This window comes from Rhagoletis zephyria, unplaced genomic scaffold, assembly GCF_001687245.7.
Source record: "Rhagoletis zephyria isolate East Lansing unplaced genomic scaffold, Rhagoletis_zephyria_1.1 Rzeph_scaffold_01459, whole genome shotgun sequence".
Classification (NCBI taxonomy): domain Eukaryota; kingdom Metazoa; phylum Arthropoda; class Insecta; order Diptera; family Tephritidae; genus Rhagoletis; species Rhagoletis zephyria.
In genome coordinates, this window is record NW_016158543.1 from 99,987 (window position 1) to 118,785 (window position 18,799).

The 18,799-nt window shown below is 35.9% G+C and overlaps 3 protein-coding genes across 7 annotated transcripts in view; 1 reads left to right on the forward strand and 2 right to left on the reverse strand.

The window, feature by feature from the left end:
• The window catches only part of LOC108364092 (tyrosine-protein phosphatase corkscrew-like), a 25,876-nt gene extending 15,377 nt beyond the window's left edge, over positions 1-10,499 (reverse strand). For 2 of the 5 annotated variants that reach the window (XM_017617657.1, XM_017617655.1), the window contains exons 1-4: positions 10,372-10,491; positions 9,431-10,298; positions 9,163-9,350; positions 8,957-9,083 (exon numbers count right to left, since the gene is read on the reverse strand). In XM_017617657.1, the coding sequence (XP_017473146.1) occupies positions 8,957-9,083; positions 9,163-9,350; positions 9,431-9,498 (383 nt within the window). In that variant the 5' untranslated portion in view covers positions 9,499-10,298; positions 10,372-10,491. Of the gene's footprint in view, positions 1-8,609; positions 8,869-8,956; positions 9,084-9,162; positions 9,351-9,430; positions 10,299-10,371 lie in introns of those variants that run through there. The other 3 variants (XM_017617653.1, XM_017617654.1, XM_017617656.1) reach the window with 3 other exon arrangements.
• Positions 10,500-11,167: 668 nt separating this feature from the next.
• RNaseZ (ribonuclease Z) lies at positions 11,168-14,209 on the forward strand. The gene is made up of 4 exons (XM_017617659.1): positions 11,168-11,264; positions 11,344-11,995; positions 12,047-12,827; positions 12,883-14,209. The coding sequence occupies exons 2-4, from the start codon at positions 11,354-11,356 to the stop codon at positions 14,013-14,015; spliced, it is 2,556 nt and encodes an 851-aa protein (XP_017473148.1). The 5' UTR covers positions 11,168-11,264; positions 11,344-11,353; the 3' UTR covers positions 14,016-14,209.
• A 211-nt stretch (positions 14,210-14,420) lies between these two features.
• LOC108364095 (keratin-associated protein 19-2) lies at positions 14,421-15,596 on the reverse strand. Its single transcript, XM_017617660.1, has 2 exons — positions 14,956-15,596; positions 14,421-14,881 (listed from the first exon to the last, which is right to left on the reverse strand). The coding sequence occupies exons 1-2, from the start codon at positions 14,965-14,967 to the stop codon at positions 14,549-14,551; spliced, it is 345 nt and encodes a 114-aa protein (XP_017473149.1). The 5' UTR covers positions 14,968-15,596; the 3' UTR covers positions 14,421-14,548.
• Positions 15,597-18,799: the final 3,203 nt, after the last annotated feature.

An 18,799-nucleotide genomic window follows, 5' to 3' on the forward strand; every position in this document is an offset into this window, starting at 1 on the left:
TACATATGTACTATGTACATACGTCAATCAACACAATTCGAAATATCGTAGCTAACTGGTGACAGCACAAAATCAACAACAATTTATCGCAAATATCTAAAATTTACACGTAATGTGTGGCAGTTAAGAACCAATAAATCTCAAAAGACAAAAAAAATATGCAATGAAATCTATTAATTGACAGTCAAGTCGAAGAAGAAAGCGTGCTGCACGTCACATACGCCCGAGGGAATCAAATTCAACAACGCAATTTGTGGTAAGCCGCAGACAAACCAAAGGAAAAAGAAGAAGAGTAAAAGCTTGTTTCCTGGCGAGCAGTGCTGGGAAGCACATTTTTTACGCCAAAAAAAAAATTGCAAACATTAAAAAATAAAGTACAACGAACTCCTCAACTTCATGAAAATGCACACAATCGAAAAACGGTAGCAGTAAATTATCGATAATTATGTGAGGCTCAGTAAACGACTGCCCAGAGCCATCGAAGGATTTCAAATTACCTATAAAAAGAAGCATTGCTAAAAAGCCTAATTAGAGGCATAGAGATAAAACGCTTATTGAACAAAATATNCAAAAAAAATATGTAATGAAATCTATTAATTGACAGTCAAGTCGAAGAAGAAAGCGTGCTGCACGTCGCATACGCCCGAGGGAATGAAATTCAACAACGCAATTTGTGGTAAGCCGCAGACAAACCAAAGGAAAAAGAAGAAGTTTAAAAGCTTGTTTCCTGGCGAGCAGTGCTGGGAAGCACATTTTTTACGCCAAAAAAAAATTGCAAACATTAAAAAATAAAGTACAACGAACTCCTCAACTTCATGAAAATGCACACAATCGAAAAACGGTAGCAGTAAATTATCGATAATTATGTGAGGCTCAGTAAACGACTGCCCAGAGCCATCGAAGGATTTCAAATTACCTATAAAAAGAAGCATTGCTAAAAAGCCTAATTAGAGGCATGGAGATAAAACGCTTATTGAACAAAATATGCAAAAACCAAGAACATTGTGTTAGTAAGAAGAAGAGCGAAGAAAACCACACACAACTCCATTGACGTTTGCTGATGGGGGGGAAAAAAAAGCAAGGCTAAAAACACCAAACAATTTAAGAATCAGAGCACGATACGCAACCGCAAATTGAATGCCACAAACGTTAATAAGAAAACAACAAAATGATTACTATAATTACGATGACAACAAAAAGAAATACAATGCTTGGGAATACCCAGCGTGTGAGTATGGAAAATATAGATACATATGTATGTACGTATGTATTTACGTGGGAACTGAAATTGCGCAGGAAGAGATTAAGAGCACATTGGAGACAACGTGAAATGTGAAAATTTGCCTTAAGGACTTTGGTTGGTAGTGAACTGTTTGGAGGCTTTGCAATAATTTATGTGACTTGATTTCGAACTCAAAAGCAATGGTTTATGCATGATTTGCACTTTTAATACCTTGATTGCAACAACAAATTTAGTGATTTTTTATGCTCTTTAAGAGTTATTTAGCTTTTTTGATGCTTGACAAATGTAAAGTAGAGTTTGGAGAGTTTTTAGAAAACGTATAAATGCGCAAAAGACGGGTTTACAAAGCTTTTACTAAGTTTTATTGTTATTTTGGCAGCATAAACTAATGAATTAAAATTTTGGAGACTTAAAAAAACTTTTAAAAGCATATTTTATGTTATATATTTGCGTTTTACTAAATTGTTTAGCTTCTTTGATCATAAAAAACCCTAATGCACACTTTGGAGACTTTCAAATTTGTAGATAAAAAAATATAAATGAGCACAGCTTTACAAAGCTTTTTACTAAGTTTTATTGTTATTTTGGCAGCATAAACTAATGAATTAAAATTTTGGAGACTTAAAAACTTTTAAAAGCATATTTTATGTTTGCGTTTTATTAAATTGTTTAGTTTTTTTCGGTAATAAAAAACCTAGTACAGGCTTTGGAGACTTTTAAATTTTTAGACAAAAAATAAGTATAAGAATTTAGCACATCTTTTCACAATAATTTATATTTTCATGTATGAATACTACATGTTGAATTCGTAACATTAAGGTCACATTAAATGAGAAATTATCACTTCTACATAATATAAACAGACTTAAAGCATTTATAGCAATAAAATTTACTTCAGCACCGTAAAAATCAGTTTAATCCCATAATCCTTTCATGTTGTTTGATATTTAATTTAGCGCTCCAAGCTTGTTAACAATTTAACGCGAAAACTGATTTACAAGTGATTTCATAACAAGATTGTTAAATGATTCCTTTTTGACATACAAATTGGTTTTAATTGCAGTTTTTACTTACGAGAGCCGCCAAGTGAGGAAACGTTATAGAAATTAAAGTAATTCGAAGCAGTTCGTAGAGTTTTACATGACAACCTACGTATGTATGTATGTGTATATACATATGTACATATGAAATACATACACCCATGGCCAAAATAATAGAAACGAATTTGAACTTACTATTTTTTATAAAAGTGCATTCTCTAACAAAACCCATATAAATTCATATTTCAAACTTTGTGCATAAATTATAAGAATTTTGCAAAGTTGGATCTAAATTTTCATCTTTTTAATCAGATTTTTGTTTAATTTTTCAGAGTATGCAATTTTATAGTCCATTACATTTTAGTAAAATTAAGTGCAAGTTTTAAGTTGCTACAAAATCGTATGGAAGAAAATGTGTGAAAAAATTGCCAAAAATCCACGTAATATTTTAGAACCCCAAAACTTACTTTATTATACTAAAATTTAATTAACCAACAAACTGCACACTCAAACAAATTTAAAAAAAAATCTATTAAAAAGCTGAAAATTTAGCTGCAACGGCAGAATTTTTCATTATTTTTGCACGAAATTTGAAATATTAATTTACATATTTGGGTTTGGTGCGATAATGAGCTGCCATTTTATATAAAAAAAAAATATTATTAAATAAACAAAAGAAATATGCCTAAAACTGGTTAAAATAAGGTGTTTCTATTATTTTGGCCATGGGTGCACCTACATACATACATACATACATATATATATATATAAAAAACTAAGAAGCATAGCTGTAGCAAAATAAGCGTTTAGTTAAGCTATAGGTTTCGAAAAGTTTCCAATAAACTTTTTTTTTCAAAGTGCGCCTTGCGTATAGTAAACCCTTTAGAATATGAAAATTTTAATGAGCAACAAAGCACAAAGTAGCGGTCTGAGAAAAATTTGAGGTGATCGCCATCACGACAACTTATTTACATTGTCATTCCATAAGCAATTCTATAAATTTAATAGCAGTCTATAATTAAATTTGTTACAAATTTCAGCGCATAAGCAGCGCGCCTGTTTCCCTCAACTCAATTAAATATGGAAAAAAAATACCCTTTTTAAAGTGGTGACGAGCGCGACTTGTTTTGCGCGCTGCAAAGGCCTAAGCACTTGTCCCATTTAGATTTATTTATAAGTATGCATGTAAGTAAATGCTATGTATACTTTATGTATAAAAATTGTTTATAAAAACGTGACTGGAATTACTAAAATTCTATTACAGCAAACAAAAAAAAATGCTCCATTAAATGAATTAATCTGAAAATTAGCCAAGTAAACTGTTCTGACAGGCAGATTAATGCCAGTTATGTACGTTTTAAGAGCGCCGATCGCTCGATAATCAAACGCGCAACATTTCAAGGGCAATCGCATGACATTGAACTATGGTGGTGACCCAGGGGAATACAGGTAGCTGAGTACAACTCGTTAGCAACAGGCTACTTATGGGATTGAAGTAAAATTTTGCAACGCCTTTGTCAGTGTTGAAAATAAATCATAATGCGTTGTGAAAAAAGTGAAAAATATTTTATTTTTTTTTTAATTCAAATAAAGAAATCATTTTCACTTAAATTGCTTTCGTGTTACTGGCTATTTTTCCACTTTAGGAAAAAAATACTGCTTATACAGAAACTCACTGCAGCATTAATTAGTATTTGTTATATAAAAAAGTACACCGGATTAAATAAATATCTCAATAACTTTCACGCTTAAAGGTGAATTTCAGTCGATTATATCTACTTTTTGTGCTTCGGTTACTTATGGAAAGTTTTTCAGTGATAGTTTAAACTAAGATTGAGTAAACTGAGTTTAAATTTAACAGCTGGCTGACATTTGATTGGCTGATCTTAGTTTAAACCAGCCAGATCGGGCGTTTAAACTTAGTTTAAACCACGGCCGTGCACTGAAAAACTGGCCCTTAGTGTAGTGTTTGGAGACTTTCTAGAAAAACATAAAAAATACGAATTTTACTTGTTTTAACGAAGAAGTGTAAAGTTTGGAAATCTCCAAAAAAGGTAAGAAAACACAAGGATTGTAGATATTTTTGGTACTTTTTAAGAGATGTCTTACATGTTTTACTATTTAACGTACAACTGCAGAGTTTAGAGACATTGCAAAGAAACGTCTAAACCCCGAAAAAAAAAATCTATTAAAGTGCCTATTAACAGCTGTCTTGTATTTCTAAAATGAAACGAAAAAGTGCAGAGATTAGACATTTAACATAAGTCGCGCCAGTAAGCATTTAACAGATTTTTGAAGCCCTTTAAAAGTTTGAATTCAAACAGCGCCTGGAGATGAAAGACCTGAAGACTTCCAAAAAAATATGAAAACACTCGTTTAATGCTTGATTTCTACTAGGCATGATTGTAATGACAAAGTTGGGCATTACAAAATATTATTGTCATTACGTTAAAAAAATGTAAATTTAAACCATTTCCACATAATAATAATAATAGATTGGCGCTTAAACATATGTTGGTGCTTGGGGATGGACCTACAGTTTTACGCCGACTCCGAACGGCGATTGTATTTTTATGAGAACGTGCTTTTCATGGCAGAAATACATATGTACGTACATACATACATACACTGCCGGCAAAACGTATTGGCACAGATAAATTTTTACGATACATATGCAACAATAGTATTTATTTTAATTTTTTTCCGCAATTTTTTTATAAATATATGGTTCATGCTACGGCAATAGACATAAACATATAATTTCTAAACTTTTTGCAAAACTCAGGAAAATTCAAGAAATATTCATGCAAATTTTCACGTTTTTAATAAAATTATATGCAGTTATATAGCACAATAAATTTAGTTATAATATAGAGCAAGTTTGTAATAGCTCGGAATTACCGTTGATTTTTGGCATTTTTCTCACGCAGTTTCTTCCATACAAAAATTATTTTGAAAATACACTGTATGGAAAAAATGCTAAACAACTTCAAGAAAAAAAAGTCGCAAATAGTCAGCGCGATTTTCTACTAACTTTAAGCTTGCATTTTTTACACTAAAATTTAATGGGCTACAAACTGCAAACTCAAAAAAAAAACGAAAAAGTTGAAAATTTGCATGAAAATTTATTGAATTTTCGCAAGTTTTGCACAAAGTTTAGAAATTATATTTTTATGTTTTTTGTTGTAGAATGAACCATATTTTTATAAAAAATTTGCGAAAAAATTACAATAAAAAATATTGCACATTTTGAGAAAAATTCTCTGTGCCAATACTTTTTTCCGGCAGTGTACATATGTATGTATTACCTGCTTAGCTATTTCGGATATACATATTTAATGAAAAATAATTGAATGTTTGACATTTTTTCCTTTAAAGTTTCCAGGGGCTTCTAGGTAAAACTTCAAATGTTTTAATTCAATTTTAGTTTAGTTAGCGTTTAATTTACTCATAATCGCTTTTTTCGTTTTTTTTTTTTACTTGAAAAAATTTCTCCATATTTGAAGCGACACAGTAAAGGAAATTACATAGAAAGAGCGAACGACGCCCCATCAATTACGAATATGGAACTATAATTATGTGTTTTAAGTGCTTTCAAATGAGCACAGCAGCGATAGCCAAAATGAATGCATTGATCTGATTATCATTTACATTAGGTAAGTGTTTGTTTCTTTTTCTCAACACCTTTTTTGTCATACCTTTTATTTATGATTTATGCGCCATAAATAGACTACAATGGTCAACACAATGCGCTTGCGCACATCACTTAAGAGTTCAACAAATTTTCAATATTTATGTGGGCCGTAATAAAGCATTCCATATCGTCGGTTGGAGTACAAAACCGCGTATCAACAAAATGCAAATCCGCGTATGTGAGGTTGCATAAATTATTTTCAAGAGAGTAAAAATATTCATATTTCAAAATGATTCTCTTTTTTACAAAGCTATCGCATTTCTGGCTAGTATATTTCAGGGCGAATTGATAAGGCTTGAGCTTGTGAGCGCAAATCTAATTTTTAGCAACAAATGTCATCGTACATACAATAATAAAAACAAAGAATATATATAAATAATCATAAAAAATAAAATTTTCCACCGACTTTGTGTGCGTTCTGGTGCGTTTGCATAACGAGTGCCTTCAATAAACTAATAAAATAATAAAAATGGTGCCTAAAGGTATGCAAATTCAAATAATAAAAATCGGCCGATATAACATGGTAAAAAGGAAATTAAAAATATAGCGGTGATACAGTGTAGTAAAGTAATGAATATGTACGATTGTATGTGTAGTGTGTATTTGCAAATGAACAAAGTAATGATTTTTATTTATGTATGATACAGTCAGCGTCGAAAATATGAAACCCTGATGTTTTCATGATTTTCGTTATTTATATACATTTTCCACGACAATTCTTTTATATTTTTAACCGACTTCCAAAAAAGGATAACCTCAGTTCGTTGGAATATTTTTTTTTATTATTTTTCTCCCATTCACGTTTTCATCAAAATTTTCAACTTTTTAATTCGATTTCCTAGAAAATTTTTGAGTATACAGTTTTGTAGCCTCTTAAATTTAGTATAAGATGCAAACATTTTTTTTTTTTTCAAGGGTGTTTCGCATTTTCTTCCATATAACGCATGAACAAAATCTATTTTTATATGGAAGGAAATGCGCAACATCCTCAAAAAAAAATTAATGGACTGCAAAACTTGCGTACCCAAAATTTTTCTATGAAATGGAATTGAAAAGTTGAAAATTTTGATAAAAATTGTGATATTTCTTGAATTTTCCCCGAGTTCTATATGATATTGAAAAAATTCTGCTGGTTTTTGCCGTTCAAAGAACTATATTTTTTTTTTAATTAGAAAAATTTGGTATGAGAAATATATATAAAGAAACGTCAGGATATTCATATTTTTGACGCTGGCTGTAAATTCTGTAAACTATTGGACCCATTTGATTATTTTTGTGAGAAAAATGGGTGTATTCAAGCTGCAAATATTGCGGCAATGTTACTTTTATGGAAGAGCATCACGTTCTACGTGAAAATTTGGACGACTCTGCCCCATCAAGTTTTTGAAGAACAAATTTTTGACAATCAGTTGCGCATCATTGGCAAATCAAAATCAACACAAAAATTTTTGCTGCGGAATTTCTGCAGCATTTCAGAAAATTTTCAGTTCATCAAGAAAGCAACCTGGCTGCAGTATTGCAGTGTCTATTCACTAATGCAGCTACGTATAGCAATCGCAACAATTTTTGCAGCATTCTTCAATTTTCCGTCACTTTAACGCTATATGTGGCAATGTCGACTTTGTAGACTTTAAGTGAAACTTGTTTATTTTATTGTCTATGTTGAAATTATTAGTTTGTGAAGAGTTTGGGGACTTTGTGTGAAACGTGTTAAATTCATAGCGGACATTCAGATTTACGTTTTGTAAATGTTTTAGAAGCTTTTAGCTATTTTTGTGGTTTTGAAAGTTACTAAAAAATTATTTATGTAGATGCTCTAATAACTTTCCGAATATTTTGCATAAAAATATACGCATGTATGTTTATTACACATTTTGGATGCGTGGTTTAGTCTTTGGACCATACATTTTTTTAAATCTTTTTTAGAGTTCAAGGACTGAACACAAATGATTTCAAGTTAATTTTTTTATAGAACTGTTATTGAAAAGAAAAGAAATACGCAAAATTTGTTTTAAATCAGTCCATTGGAAGGAAATATCTCTTATAGACTTTTTTAAAGTAGCGGAGAAATTGGAGACTCAAACAAAAATTGTAAATGTAAGCTATACAAATTTTTTATTTGGATTTTTGAAGTTTTTAAACTTAAATTCATTTGTGTAGGGTTTTCAACATTGTTTTTAACATTAAATGGTTTGTGTAGTTCGGAGACATGATTTGGGAAATTGTTTATGCATTTTGATAGTTTTTTTTACGGCTTTAGTCATGGCGTATAATTCCGCCTTGGGCTTTAGTCGAGAAAATAAGCAGACAAAAGGCTTAAAATAACTGCAAAAGAATTAAAAAAGTGCTGAAAATAAAGACTTTCCCAAAAAAAGATTGAATCAGACTTTAAAGAGTTTATTAGATGCTGGATGAAAATGGAATATTGGTAAAGAACGCAAGGGCACTACGAAGACATGAGCGACCACCATACTTCTTCAATACGGACGTTTTTTCCCATTCAATGCTTTCTACTTATGCACTTAAGATAAAAGTGCATTTCACTTATATATGTATATAAATATTAAAGAATGTACTCCGAGCAGCTCAACCAAGTAAAAACGATTTATGCATGTACATATGCGCATATATAACTAATGTATTCATATATACGAATGACCTCAACAAGAGTATTTTAGTATGTATGCATATTCGAACTTATCAAAGGCATTTCGATACTGTTGGAACAGTTGAGCGTTTGCAATTAAATTAATATGTATGTGCATATATTTCAACGCATTATCGAATGCATTGTCGACATCCATTCTGGATTACTCATACGCCATTGACACTCGTCACGTTGGGAACTTATAAGAAGGGTTATTTTTTGTTCCTTTGCAAAGACATTCATTCTGTTTTTTCATTGATTAGCAGATTAAGACATATTTTTTATTTAATTTATCTGCCTAAAAATGAATTTATTTCTTTATCTTCACCTACCTTTCTGTAGTGGGCTCAGCACAGATCAATGGCTGCTTCAATTCTATAACTTGTCCATTTTTCTCCTTCAGTTCACCATTTTCCATGTAATATTGTACCAGTTCAGGAAGCGTAGCAAATTTTTCACCTGCCAAAAGGGTAAAGAGGAACATTTGTAGCCAAACAAATTACCAAGGTTATTGTATGTCAACGGGACTAGTGCTTACCACCATACAAATCGAAAAAGTCGCCATTATTTTGTATTTTTATATGCGTTACCTCCTGGCCGCGACGCACCGATAACGTGAAAGCTCCTGGATTCGAGGATGAGAGGCGAGCCAGAAATGATCCATCAAAGCCTTTCTCACGCAGCAATTTCTCAGCTTCTATTCCACTTATTGTTGGGTGAAACCATCTGTGGGTAGGGGGAAGAAAAGTTTAATATGTACATTAGTAATGTTATCGGGCTACGAATAAATTAACAAATATTTTGACTTTTTTCTGCGCAGCAGTTCAAATCGTTTCTCTGTTTGCGAAACGCAGAAGGAATCACTATTTTCCATCGCAATTTTGTGGCTGGTGTACTAAATCCTACAGCGGAATACACGCGTGCTTGGGACTTTTTTCCTTTTGTGTGTATGCTCTCTGGTTTGTATATGAATATGAGTGTAGCACACTGATTTTCAACTCGTCAGCTGTGCGCACAGGACACGAGCACAAAGCCGGTCGTGTGCAGCTGCAATTAACCGTGGGTGTAGGGTGAATGGGTGGCGTGAGTATTGTACTGCTAGGTGTAATCTTTGTTTGTTAAGCGATATAATCAGATTTTACCGATTGCATGCGAAAACGTGAGGAAGGCCATGTCACACAGCTGGCAGACGCTCTATAATACTTTGATTATTCACACTTCATTTATGATTTGGCTATCGCTGCTAGTTTTTGTATGCTTATTGTTGTCGGCAATTCGAGGGGCAGACGATAGGGCTGGCGTTCTAATCGCGCTTGGGTGGGTGCGGGTGGTGGCAATGACGACAGTAGCATTGTGAAGCGTGTATACACACTCATGCACCCAACACACGCCCGCTGATTGTACATACCAATACACCCATATTAAGTACACGCGTAAACGCTTGGCAGCATGCACTCAGCAACAGTGGATCGCACCAGCGAGTCAGACCGAAAGGCAGTCAGCAACAGCTACAAAAGGCCTCAGCAGCAAAGCAACACATAGTGCTAGACAATCAGGCAGGCAGACAGCCAGTCAGCCAGCTGCAGCAGCTTTAACTTCGGCCGCACACCAGCATACAAACGAGAACAATGCCAATTTGCGAATTACACTTTTCTGATCACATTTCAAGCGTGTCTTTAATACAAACGCCTACGTTATAGCAATTGGCATAATCTTGTGGCACTTAAATTTATTATATTATAATTACCTTCGCGATGACATTTTGTGATGAATTTTAGCTCAATATCGAAGAAAAATTTTTCTCCCAACACACTTCCTTTTTGTTCCAGTTCCAAGCTTTTATCTTTGTGTCCTTTTCATCACCTTTCTGACAGCCAGGGTTGATTTTTTTTCGGACAAAAGTAGATAAAAGGAAACAAAAATTTAACAAACCGTTTCGACGCAGCTCATTCAGAGAACATTACCGGCTTTCTTCACATGCTTGCAAATCTAGCTTGCGTTCTGGTTGTTTCTGTCGCAAGCGAGATGAGTTTTATTGACTGGGCACTTGGCAGCACACTTCTTTCAGGCGAAATTTGTATTTTTCACCAAAACAAACAATGTTTCTTCTCTGAAGAATTCAAGGCGTCTTTATTTTCTATGAAATTTTTGACAGTCTTCGCCGCGAAAGCAAAAACAAAATACATGTACATTTTGTTGTTGGCGTACCGATACCACCTTATTGAATACGCCTTGGAAGAATTCTACAAAATGAGAAAATACCGTCAACAAAAAATTATAGTTGAATACATGCTAGATAACGTAAACCGCGAGATTTTCCAGCACGTGAAGACGGCCGATTAAATACGTTATGGTTATCTGGCGCATTTTGGGTCTACATTCAATTAATGGAAAATTTTCAAATAAGCAAAACAAGAATTTTTTGGATGCATCGAATAATGTATTAGGATGTAGTAAGTAAATAATTTGGAATGTTCCAGGATTTTTTGTATAAAAAAATACCATACTAATTACTTAAGTAAGGTGTTGGCAACTCTGGTGCGAAATATCAACAAATCAGATCAGCTGTGAAGTTATGTCAAATTACCGCCTCCGTTCGTTGCCATCGTGTTCTTTGCCAAAATCTCCAACTGGAGCCGAGTAAGTTAAAACTATGTACTGCCGGTGGTATTTCATAAAAAATTTTATGAAAATCATAACTAACAATACCCGCTTTCAGGTAAGCGCGAATGTTGCTCAACTTCGCGTTAAGACGTAGCGTTGCACGTGTCAAATCATTTCAATACTCGCAGGTAAGCAGACTACTTGCGATGGAATCTCCAATAGCACGTTCTCAAAGTTCAAACTTGGAGGAACAAGCTGAACAGCAGCAAACCGATACCGCACAAGGTCAGCTCGTCCAACTGCCCGCATCTAGAAATCGAAAAGTCAATCTAAATACCGTACTCTCGCAAGTTGGTGTGGAATCGCGGCCGGCTAAACCAGCGCCACCACAACTGCGACGCGAAAGACAGCTTCAAGCGGCAAAGAAAAAATCTACACCTTATATACCGGGCATCGTAAATTTGCAAGTGTTAGGCGCCGGTGCAAATGGCTCACCAAGCGCAATCTACCTATTCACCGATCAGGCCCGCTATTTGTTTAATTGTGGGGAGGGCACACAGCGTTTAGCACATGAGCATAAAACAAAGCTGGCGCGGCTAGAACATATTTTCGTTACACGTAACACATGGCCCATGGTAGGTGGATTTCCTGGTCTAGCATTAACGGTACAAGATGCGGGCGTTAAGGAAATGGCTTTGCATGGACCACCGCATTTAGATAGCGTGCTGCACAGTATGAAGCGTTTCGTAGTGCTCAAGACGCTGAAGGTAAGATAAAAGTAGACGTAAATTTTTTAAATAAAATAGCCACTTATTTAGGTAAACACACGGGATTGCACAGAGCAGTCGGATTTTGAAGACACCGTCATGAGCGTCAAGTATGTGCCGCTGTATAAGCAGCAAACAGCAGCACCCGATTCAATAGATGCGCACAACCAAATGGTGGTTGCGTACATTTGCAGACTTAAACCACGTCCAGGTGCACTTAATTTAGTTAAATGCGTTGAGCGTGGCGTGACACCTGGTCCGCTGCTAGGTCAACTTAAGAACGGTATTGACGTTACCCTACCCGATGGCACCGTTGTATATTCAAAAGATGTTAGCGAACCCAGCGAAACGGCGCTTTCGTTTGTATTTTTGGACGTACCGTCAGAAGAGTATTTGGCTGCACTACAAGCAGAGGCGGGAGTCTTTCAAAAACTGCAACAGGATACCGAAAATGAGGTGGCGCTGGTTGTGCACTTTACACCAGCTCATATGCTGGAAAATAACTGTTATCGCGCTTTTATGGAAAACTTTACACAACGCACCCAACATATGTATCTCAATTCGCCGCGCAACACTTTCTCCGGCTACATAGCAGCGCATCGCATACAATACCAATTGAACCAATTAAATGCTCGCACATTTCCACTGCTTGCAGAGGCGCTGGAGTCTTGCAACAGCATGAATATCAGCACTAAATTAAAGAAAACAAAGTTGAGTGAATCGGCGAATGAAGAGAACAGCGCTGGAGAATGTGCGAATGCGGATGATGCCTTGACAGAAACGCAAGCAACCATAAACTCCCTCACAAACTTCCACTTGCGACCGCGTAAAGGTAAATGTTGAAAGCCTTTTTTCTTTCAAATTAAAAAAAAAAAATTCCCTTTTAGGCCTGGACCGAAGTACCGAGGCGCAGCTGAACCCCAACGAATATATTAACGAGACACAGGCATTGGCCGACTTCCCCGCATGCCTGAGCAAGCTAAAAACCGAACTGCAAACTGTTCCAGCGCCTAATTGCACATCTCAGTACCCCAAAATAACCTTCCTCGGCACAGGCTCCTGCATACCAAACAAAACACGCAACGTGAGCGCTATAATGATACAGCCCACCGAGAACTCCTACATGTTACTCGACTGCGGCGAAGGTACACTCGGCCAAATTGTGCGCTTCTATGGCAAACAGCGTGCTGAAGAAGTTGTACGCAATCTCAAAGCAATCTACATCTCGCATCTCCATGCAGACCATCACATCGGCCTTATTGGGTTGTTGAATGAGCGTCAAATATTGCTCCAGCAAGTAAATGTGCCACTGGCTGAGCAGAAAGTGTTACTCTTTGCACCAGTACAAATACAACCGTGGCTAAATTTCTACAATGAGCGCATTGACAGCATCGCGGATGCCTACACACTCATCGGCAATGCAGAAATGTTGGAGAAGCCCTTGGATTTGCGCGAGACGCGTGCCGACTTAAGCATTGATGCGGTGGCCACTTGCTTGGTGCGTCACTGTCCACATTCCTATGGCGTTAGTCTCACGCTGCCAGCAACAGCAGGCAGAAATGAGCCTGTGAAGATCACCTACAGTGGCGACTCAATGCCATGTCGGGATCTAGTTGAGCTCGGCCGCAAATCCACGGTGCTGATACACGAAGCGACCATGGAGGATGATTTGATGGATGAGGCTAAACATAAAATGCACAGCACAATATCGCAAGCGATCGCACAGGGCCGTGAGATGCAGGCGCAACACATCATACTCACACACTTCTCTCAGCGTTACGCTAAGCTGCCACGCATGCAGCAGTTGGTGGGTGGAGGTGAAGCGAAAGACGATGAAATGCGTAATGTAGCGATAGCATTCGATAATATGCAAGTGACGCTGGGTGATTTGGAGCACTTTCATCTCATGTATCCTGCATTGCATGCGCTCTTTGCGGAGCATGCTGAGGAGCTGGAACAAAAGGCGTTGAAACGTGAGTTGAAGTTGGAAAGAAAACGGAAGTTGTTGAATACGGACTGAGTGGGAAGACGGTGTGGTAATTACAAGTAATTAGTTTAAAAAAGCTGCGTTTTCGATTTTGTTATAAAGAGGGTAAATTATGCTAAGTGTGTTAACAATGCGCTTTTAAATTTATTTGTAAGCTATAAATTTATATGTATGTAAGTAAAAATGAATATGAAGAAATACATATATAGTATGTATTAAGAAGATACTAATCGAAACTATCGTGTTATATGTAGTTACTCGCCACAAGAAGCACAATGAGCGTGGAGGGGAAGAAAGTGCCATTGTACTAGTATCCATTATAGAACTATATTTTTTAATCTAATTTTTTTTTATAAATTACATTCTTAAAATGAATCTCTAAAATACTGCAAATGAAACGTGCTTGGACCAAATTTTTTTCAATAAAAACTTTTATTTGCTGCTGAAAACGTCTCATTCGACAAAAACAAAAAGAACAGTTCCATTCGAACACTTCATGGCATTAGTGTATTTTAGAAATGTACTTAGTTATTGTACATACAAAGTAGTGTATTCATTACTTCCAGTTAATGGTAGCCGCCATAGTAACCGCCATGAGGGTAGTAGCCATGTCCACCGTAGGATGGACCGCCATGGAATGAGGAGTAGCCTCCGCCGTAGGGTGGATAGCCACCACCGAAATGACCATAACCTCCCCCATAACCACCACCGTAGCCACCACCATAGCCATAGCCGCCATAATAGCCATGACCGTAGCCGTGTCCATACCCATGCCCATAGCCGAAGCCGAACACGCCACGTTTCTCAGTCTTCTTCTCCTCCAAGGCAGCAACGTCTTCCGGTTCCGAAATGGCTGCCAAGCATGCGGCCACGCAGATGATGACAATGAGGAAAACTTGCTGCAGCAGAAGCGAAGATTAAAAATTAATATCCTGGCGATGTGGCGGCAAGCGCCAGTGTACTCTTCACTTACCAGATATTTCATTTTGCTTGAAATTAGGTTTACTGCACTAACGCTGATGTTGAACTAACTGTTGCTGCTAATGTTTTGATGCTTTGACTTTAAATGTTACGATTATTTATACGAAAATATTCGAATTGGCGGCAAGCAGCTTGCAACGCCGCGCTTTTGCGTAACTCGGTGGCACAGCATTCAAGCAACAACAACAAAATCAAGCACAGCATAAATAACTAATGGCAAAAGCAGCTACTCTTTGGCTGGGTATGACGGAACACGAAACATGGTTGTTGAAAATGCCCCGCCAACGCTTTGTAGTTTGAGGCCCTTGGAAGTCGTAATTTGAAACAATCGTCACTGCGCTCTTATTACTCATTAAAGGCATTTGCAATAAAAATAAAAAACGTAGTTTGTGCGTTATTGTGGCTAAACAATAGAATCAAAGGGTCAATTTTAATAAAACACACTCTGAATGGGCGCATGCGCCACCTTGGGCTAGGGTTACTGGGTCAAGAATATTGCTCGCTTGGAAGTTTAGGCAACAATTTTAACCAACTAACTGATGAGCTAGAGACTAGAAACTTAGCTCAGAACCCCATGGCAATTATGAAAAATGAATTAATCCGGTAGATGGCGCGGATGTCGAAATATTGCAAAAGCCCCTNCTAGGGTTACTGGGTCAAGAATATTGCTCGCTTGGAAGTTTAGGCAACAATTTTAACCAACTAACCGATGAGCTAGAGACTAGAAACTTAGCTCAGAACCCCATGGCAATTATGAAAGATGAATTAATCCGGTAGATGGCGCGGATGTCGAAATATTGCAAAAGCCCCTATTTATGGACCGATTTGGTTCATATTTGGAATGTACATTACCTACATAAAAATGAATAACTAAATAAAAAATTACACGATAGGTGGTGCAGGAGTCAAGATATTTTGAAACCCCGTGTTAATGGTCCAATACTTAAATTTATTTGAAGAAATCGGGCGAAAGGTTCGAAAAAAATCTCCAAAATCTCAAAAGTTTGAGCTGTAAAGATTTGTATGAATAAGATTTCGAGTTGCAACTTTCCGTTTTTTTTCTTAAGTTCAAGCATAAAAAATAAAGATAGCGTTTTTGAACTGCCGAATTCATCGTTTTAGTTCAGCACCTTTTTTCCATGTGGTTGTTGTTGCGATTCTCTCCCAGAGAGAACCATAACAGCAATCACATGGAAGAAAAAATTCAGAGACATTTCTCGAAAACCTCGAAATTTTTAATGAACTACTAAAATTATAAATTTCCATTTCGCAATTTTTCGAGTATAAGAGAATCACATAATATATATATATGTATGTACATATTGATACCTGAGTGAAAGATCGACATATCTCGGCAACCATTTCGGAAACTTTTTCAAAAACTTCCTATTTCAGAACTTGGCTGAAAAANAGTATAAGAGAATCACATAATATATATATATGTATGTACATATTGATACCTGAGTGAAAGATCGACATATCTCGGCAACCATTTCGGAAACTTTTTCAAAAACTTCCTATTTCAGAACTTGGCTGAAAAACGCCCTATCTCAGAATTCGATTTAAAAACGCTGAGATAGGGCGTTCTTTAACCAAATTCTCAGATAGGTGTTTTTCAATAAAGTTGTGAAGTAGGGCGTTCTTGAAAAGTTTTTTGAGCTAGTTCGTTTTCGAATCGAAAAAACAAAACCGACTTCAATTCTCATATAAAAATTTAAGAATTTCTTTAATTTCTTCATGATCAGATGTTTTTTTTTTGTAATTTAAAGTTACTTCCTAATTCTTTATAAGAAGAATTNTGCCCTATCTCAGAATTCGATTTAAAAACTATGAGATATTGCGTTCTTAACCAAATTCTCAGACAGGTGTTTTTCAATAAAATTGTGAAGTAGGGCGTTCTTCAAAAGTTTTTTGAGCTAGTTCGTTTTCGAATCGAAAAAACAAAACCGACTTCAATTCTCATATAAAAATTTAAGATTATCTTTNATGATCAGATTTGAAACAAATTAAAATGGGACCACCTGTGAGGTAACACCTTTGCTTTAAAAAATAATTATAGAAATCGGTTAACGTGGTCCAAAGTTATGCGGTAACATGCATAAAAAAAAGTATTCCGATGAATTTATAACCTTCTCCTTTTTGTGAAGTCGGTCAAAAATGTAAATTAAGATTCCAAATGCTAACATCGCGGTATTTCGCTTTTTGAAATCTTTTATTATCAAAAAAAAAGCTACATATGTTCGCAAGTAAATATGTATTTGCATCTGTCCGTCTACGTTTTAGCAAATTTCAAACGTATCATATTAATGCAATAAGCATTAACAAATGACAATTGGTTGCACATGCATCCATATATGTACATACGTATATACATATTCCCCTGCACATATACACCACGCATAAGTATTTCTACCGTGGTCTAACCTGAGTAATTGATATACCCACCAGTCTAGAGTTTGCCCTATTTACCGATGGTGATTGGGAAAGTGGTTACTTTGCATGCGTTTCGTTGTTGTTATTGTTGTCTTGTAACTAATTGCAATGCTTGTTATAATAATTTGCCAAAAACAACAATGGAAGGCTGATATTTGTTTACCACACCGCCTTTACAAGCTTCTTTCAAAGCGCCGTCGCCGCTGGTGGTGGCGCAAAAACGGGAAAAGCATCACATTACTACTCCCGCAATGTAAAGTGACATAATGAATTAGCTTAAATGTAGGTATGTCTANCTTACATCGCGGTATTTCGCTTTTTGAAATCTTTTATTATCAAAAAAAAAAGCTACATATGTACGCAAGTAAATATGTATTTGCATCTGTCCGTCTACGTTTTAGCAAATTTCAAACGTATCATATTAATGCAATAAGCATTAATAAATGACAATTGGTTGCACATGCATCCATATATGTACATACGTATATACATATTCCCCTACACATATACACTACGCATAAGTATATCTACCCCGTGGTCTTAGCTGAGTAATTGATATACCCACCAGTCTAGAGTTTGCCCTATTTACCGATGGTGATTGGGAAAGTGGTTACTTTGCATGCGTTTCGTTGTTGTTATTGTTGTCTTGTAACTAATTGCAATGCTTGTTATAATAATTTGCCAAAAACAACAATGGAAGGCTGATATTTGTTTACCACACCGCCTTTACAAGCTTCTTTCAAAGCGCCGTCGCCGCTGGTGGTGGCGCAAAAACGGGAAAAGCATCACATTACTACTCCCGCAATGTAAAGTGACATAATGAATTAGCTTAAATGTAGGTATGTCTATATGTACATATATACATATGTAAATATACTATATCGGCAGCAGACAGAAGGAAGGACGTGGCATGCAGACTGAATCGGCACACTTAACTAATTTTATTATCCAGAAACTAAAATGTAATACTCTGATGCATTCAACACTACTCTGCTACTTAACAGTAAATTATTTTTTAAATTTCATTTAGCGGTTGACAGTTACTACGCGCCGTCGTTTAGCTGCCACAGAGAAGTAGTTGATTGATCATGCCTCTGCAAAGCCTTGCCTTTGTCGCTGTGGAGCGGTCAGTTAATATTAATCAATGAATTAGTGAATTATCTTGTGATTGCATTATTTAGGTAACGGTTAGCATGCAAGTGACCTCAACTTATGCCTAAAGCTATAATTATTTCATATTATTGCAATATGCTTTATGCATTGTTGTTGTTTGTGATTTGTGATGCTATTGTTATTCGACGAATTGCGTTATTTATTTGATTCTAAGTTGTTTGTTGCAAGTAATTTTGAGGAAGTCGTTGATAGATACGCCTACAAACCAGCCATCAGCGTTTGCGGCTGCG

Bases quoted from the DNA above. Each gene is read 5' to 3' on its own strand.
- RNaseZ (XM_017617659.1), top strand. From the start codon at position 11,354: ATGTTGCTCAACTTCGCGTTAAGACGTAGCGTTGCACGTGTCAAATCA. The intron at 11,996-12,046 runs GTAAGATAAAAG...CCACTTATTTAG, and splicing joins TAGTGCTCAAGACGCTGAAG to GTAAACACACGGGATTGCAC. The intron at 12,828-12,882 runs GTAAATGTTGAA...ATTCCCTTTTAG, and splicing joins CCACTTGCGACCGCGTAAAG to GCCTGGACCGAAGTACCGAG.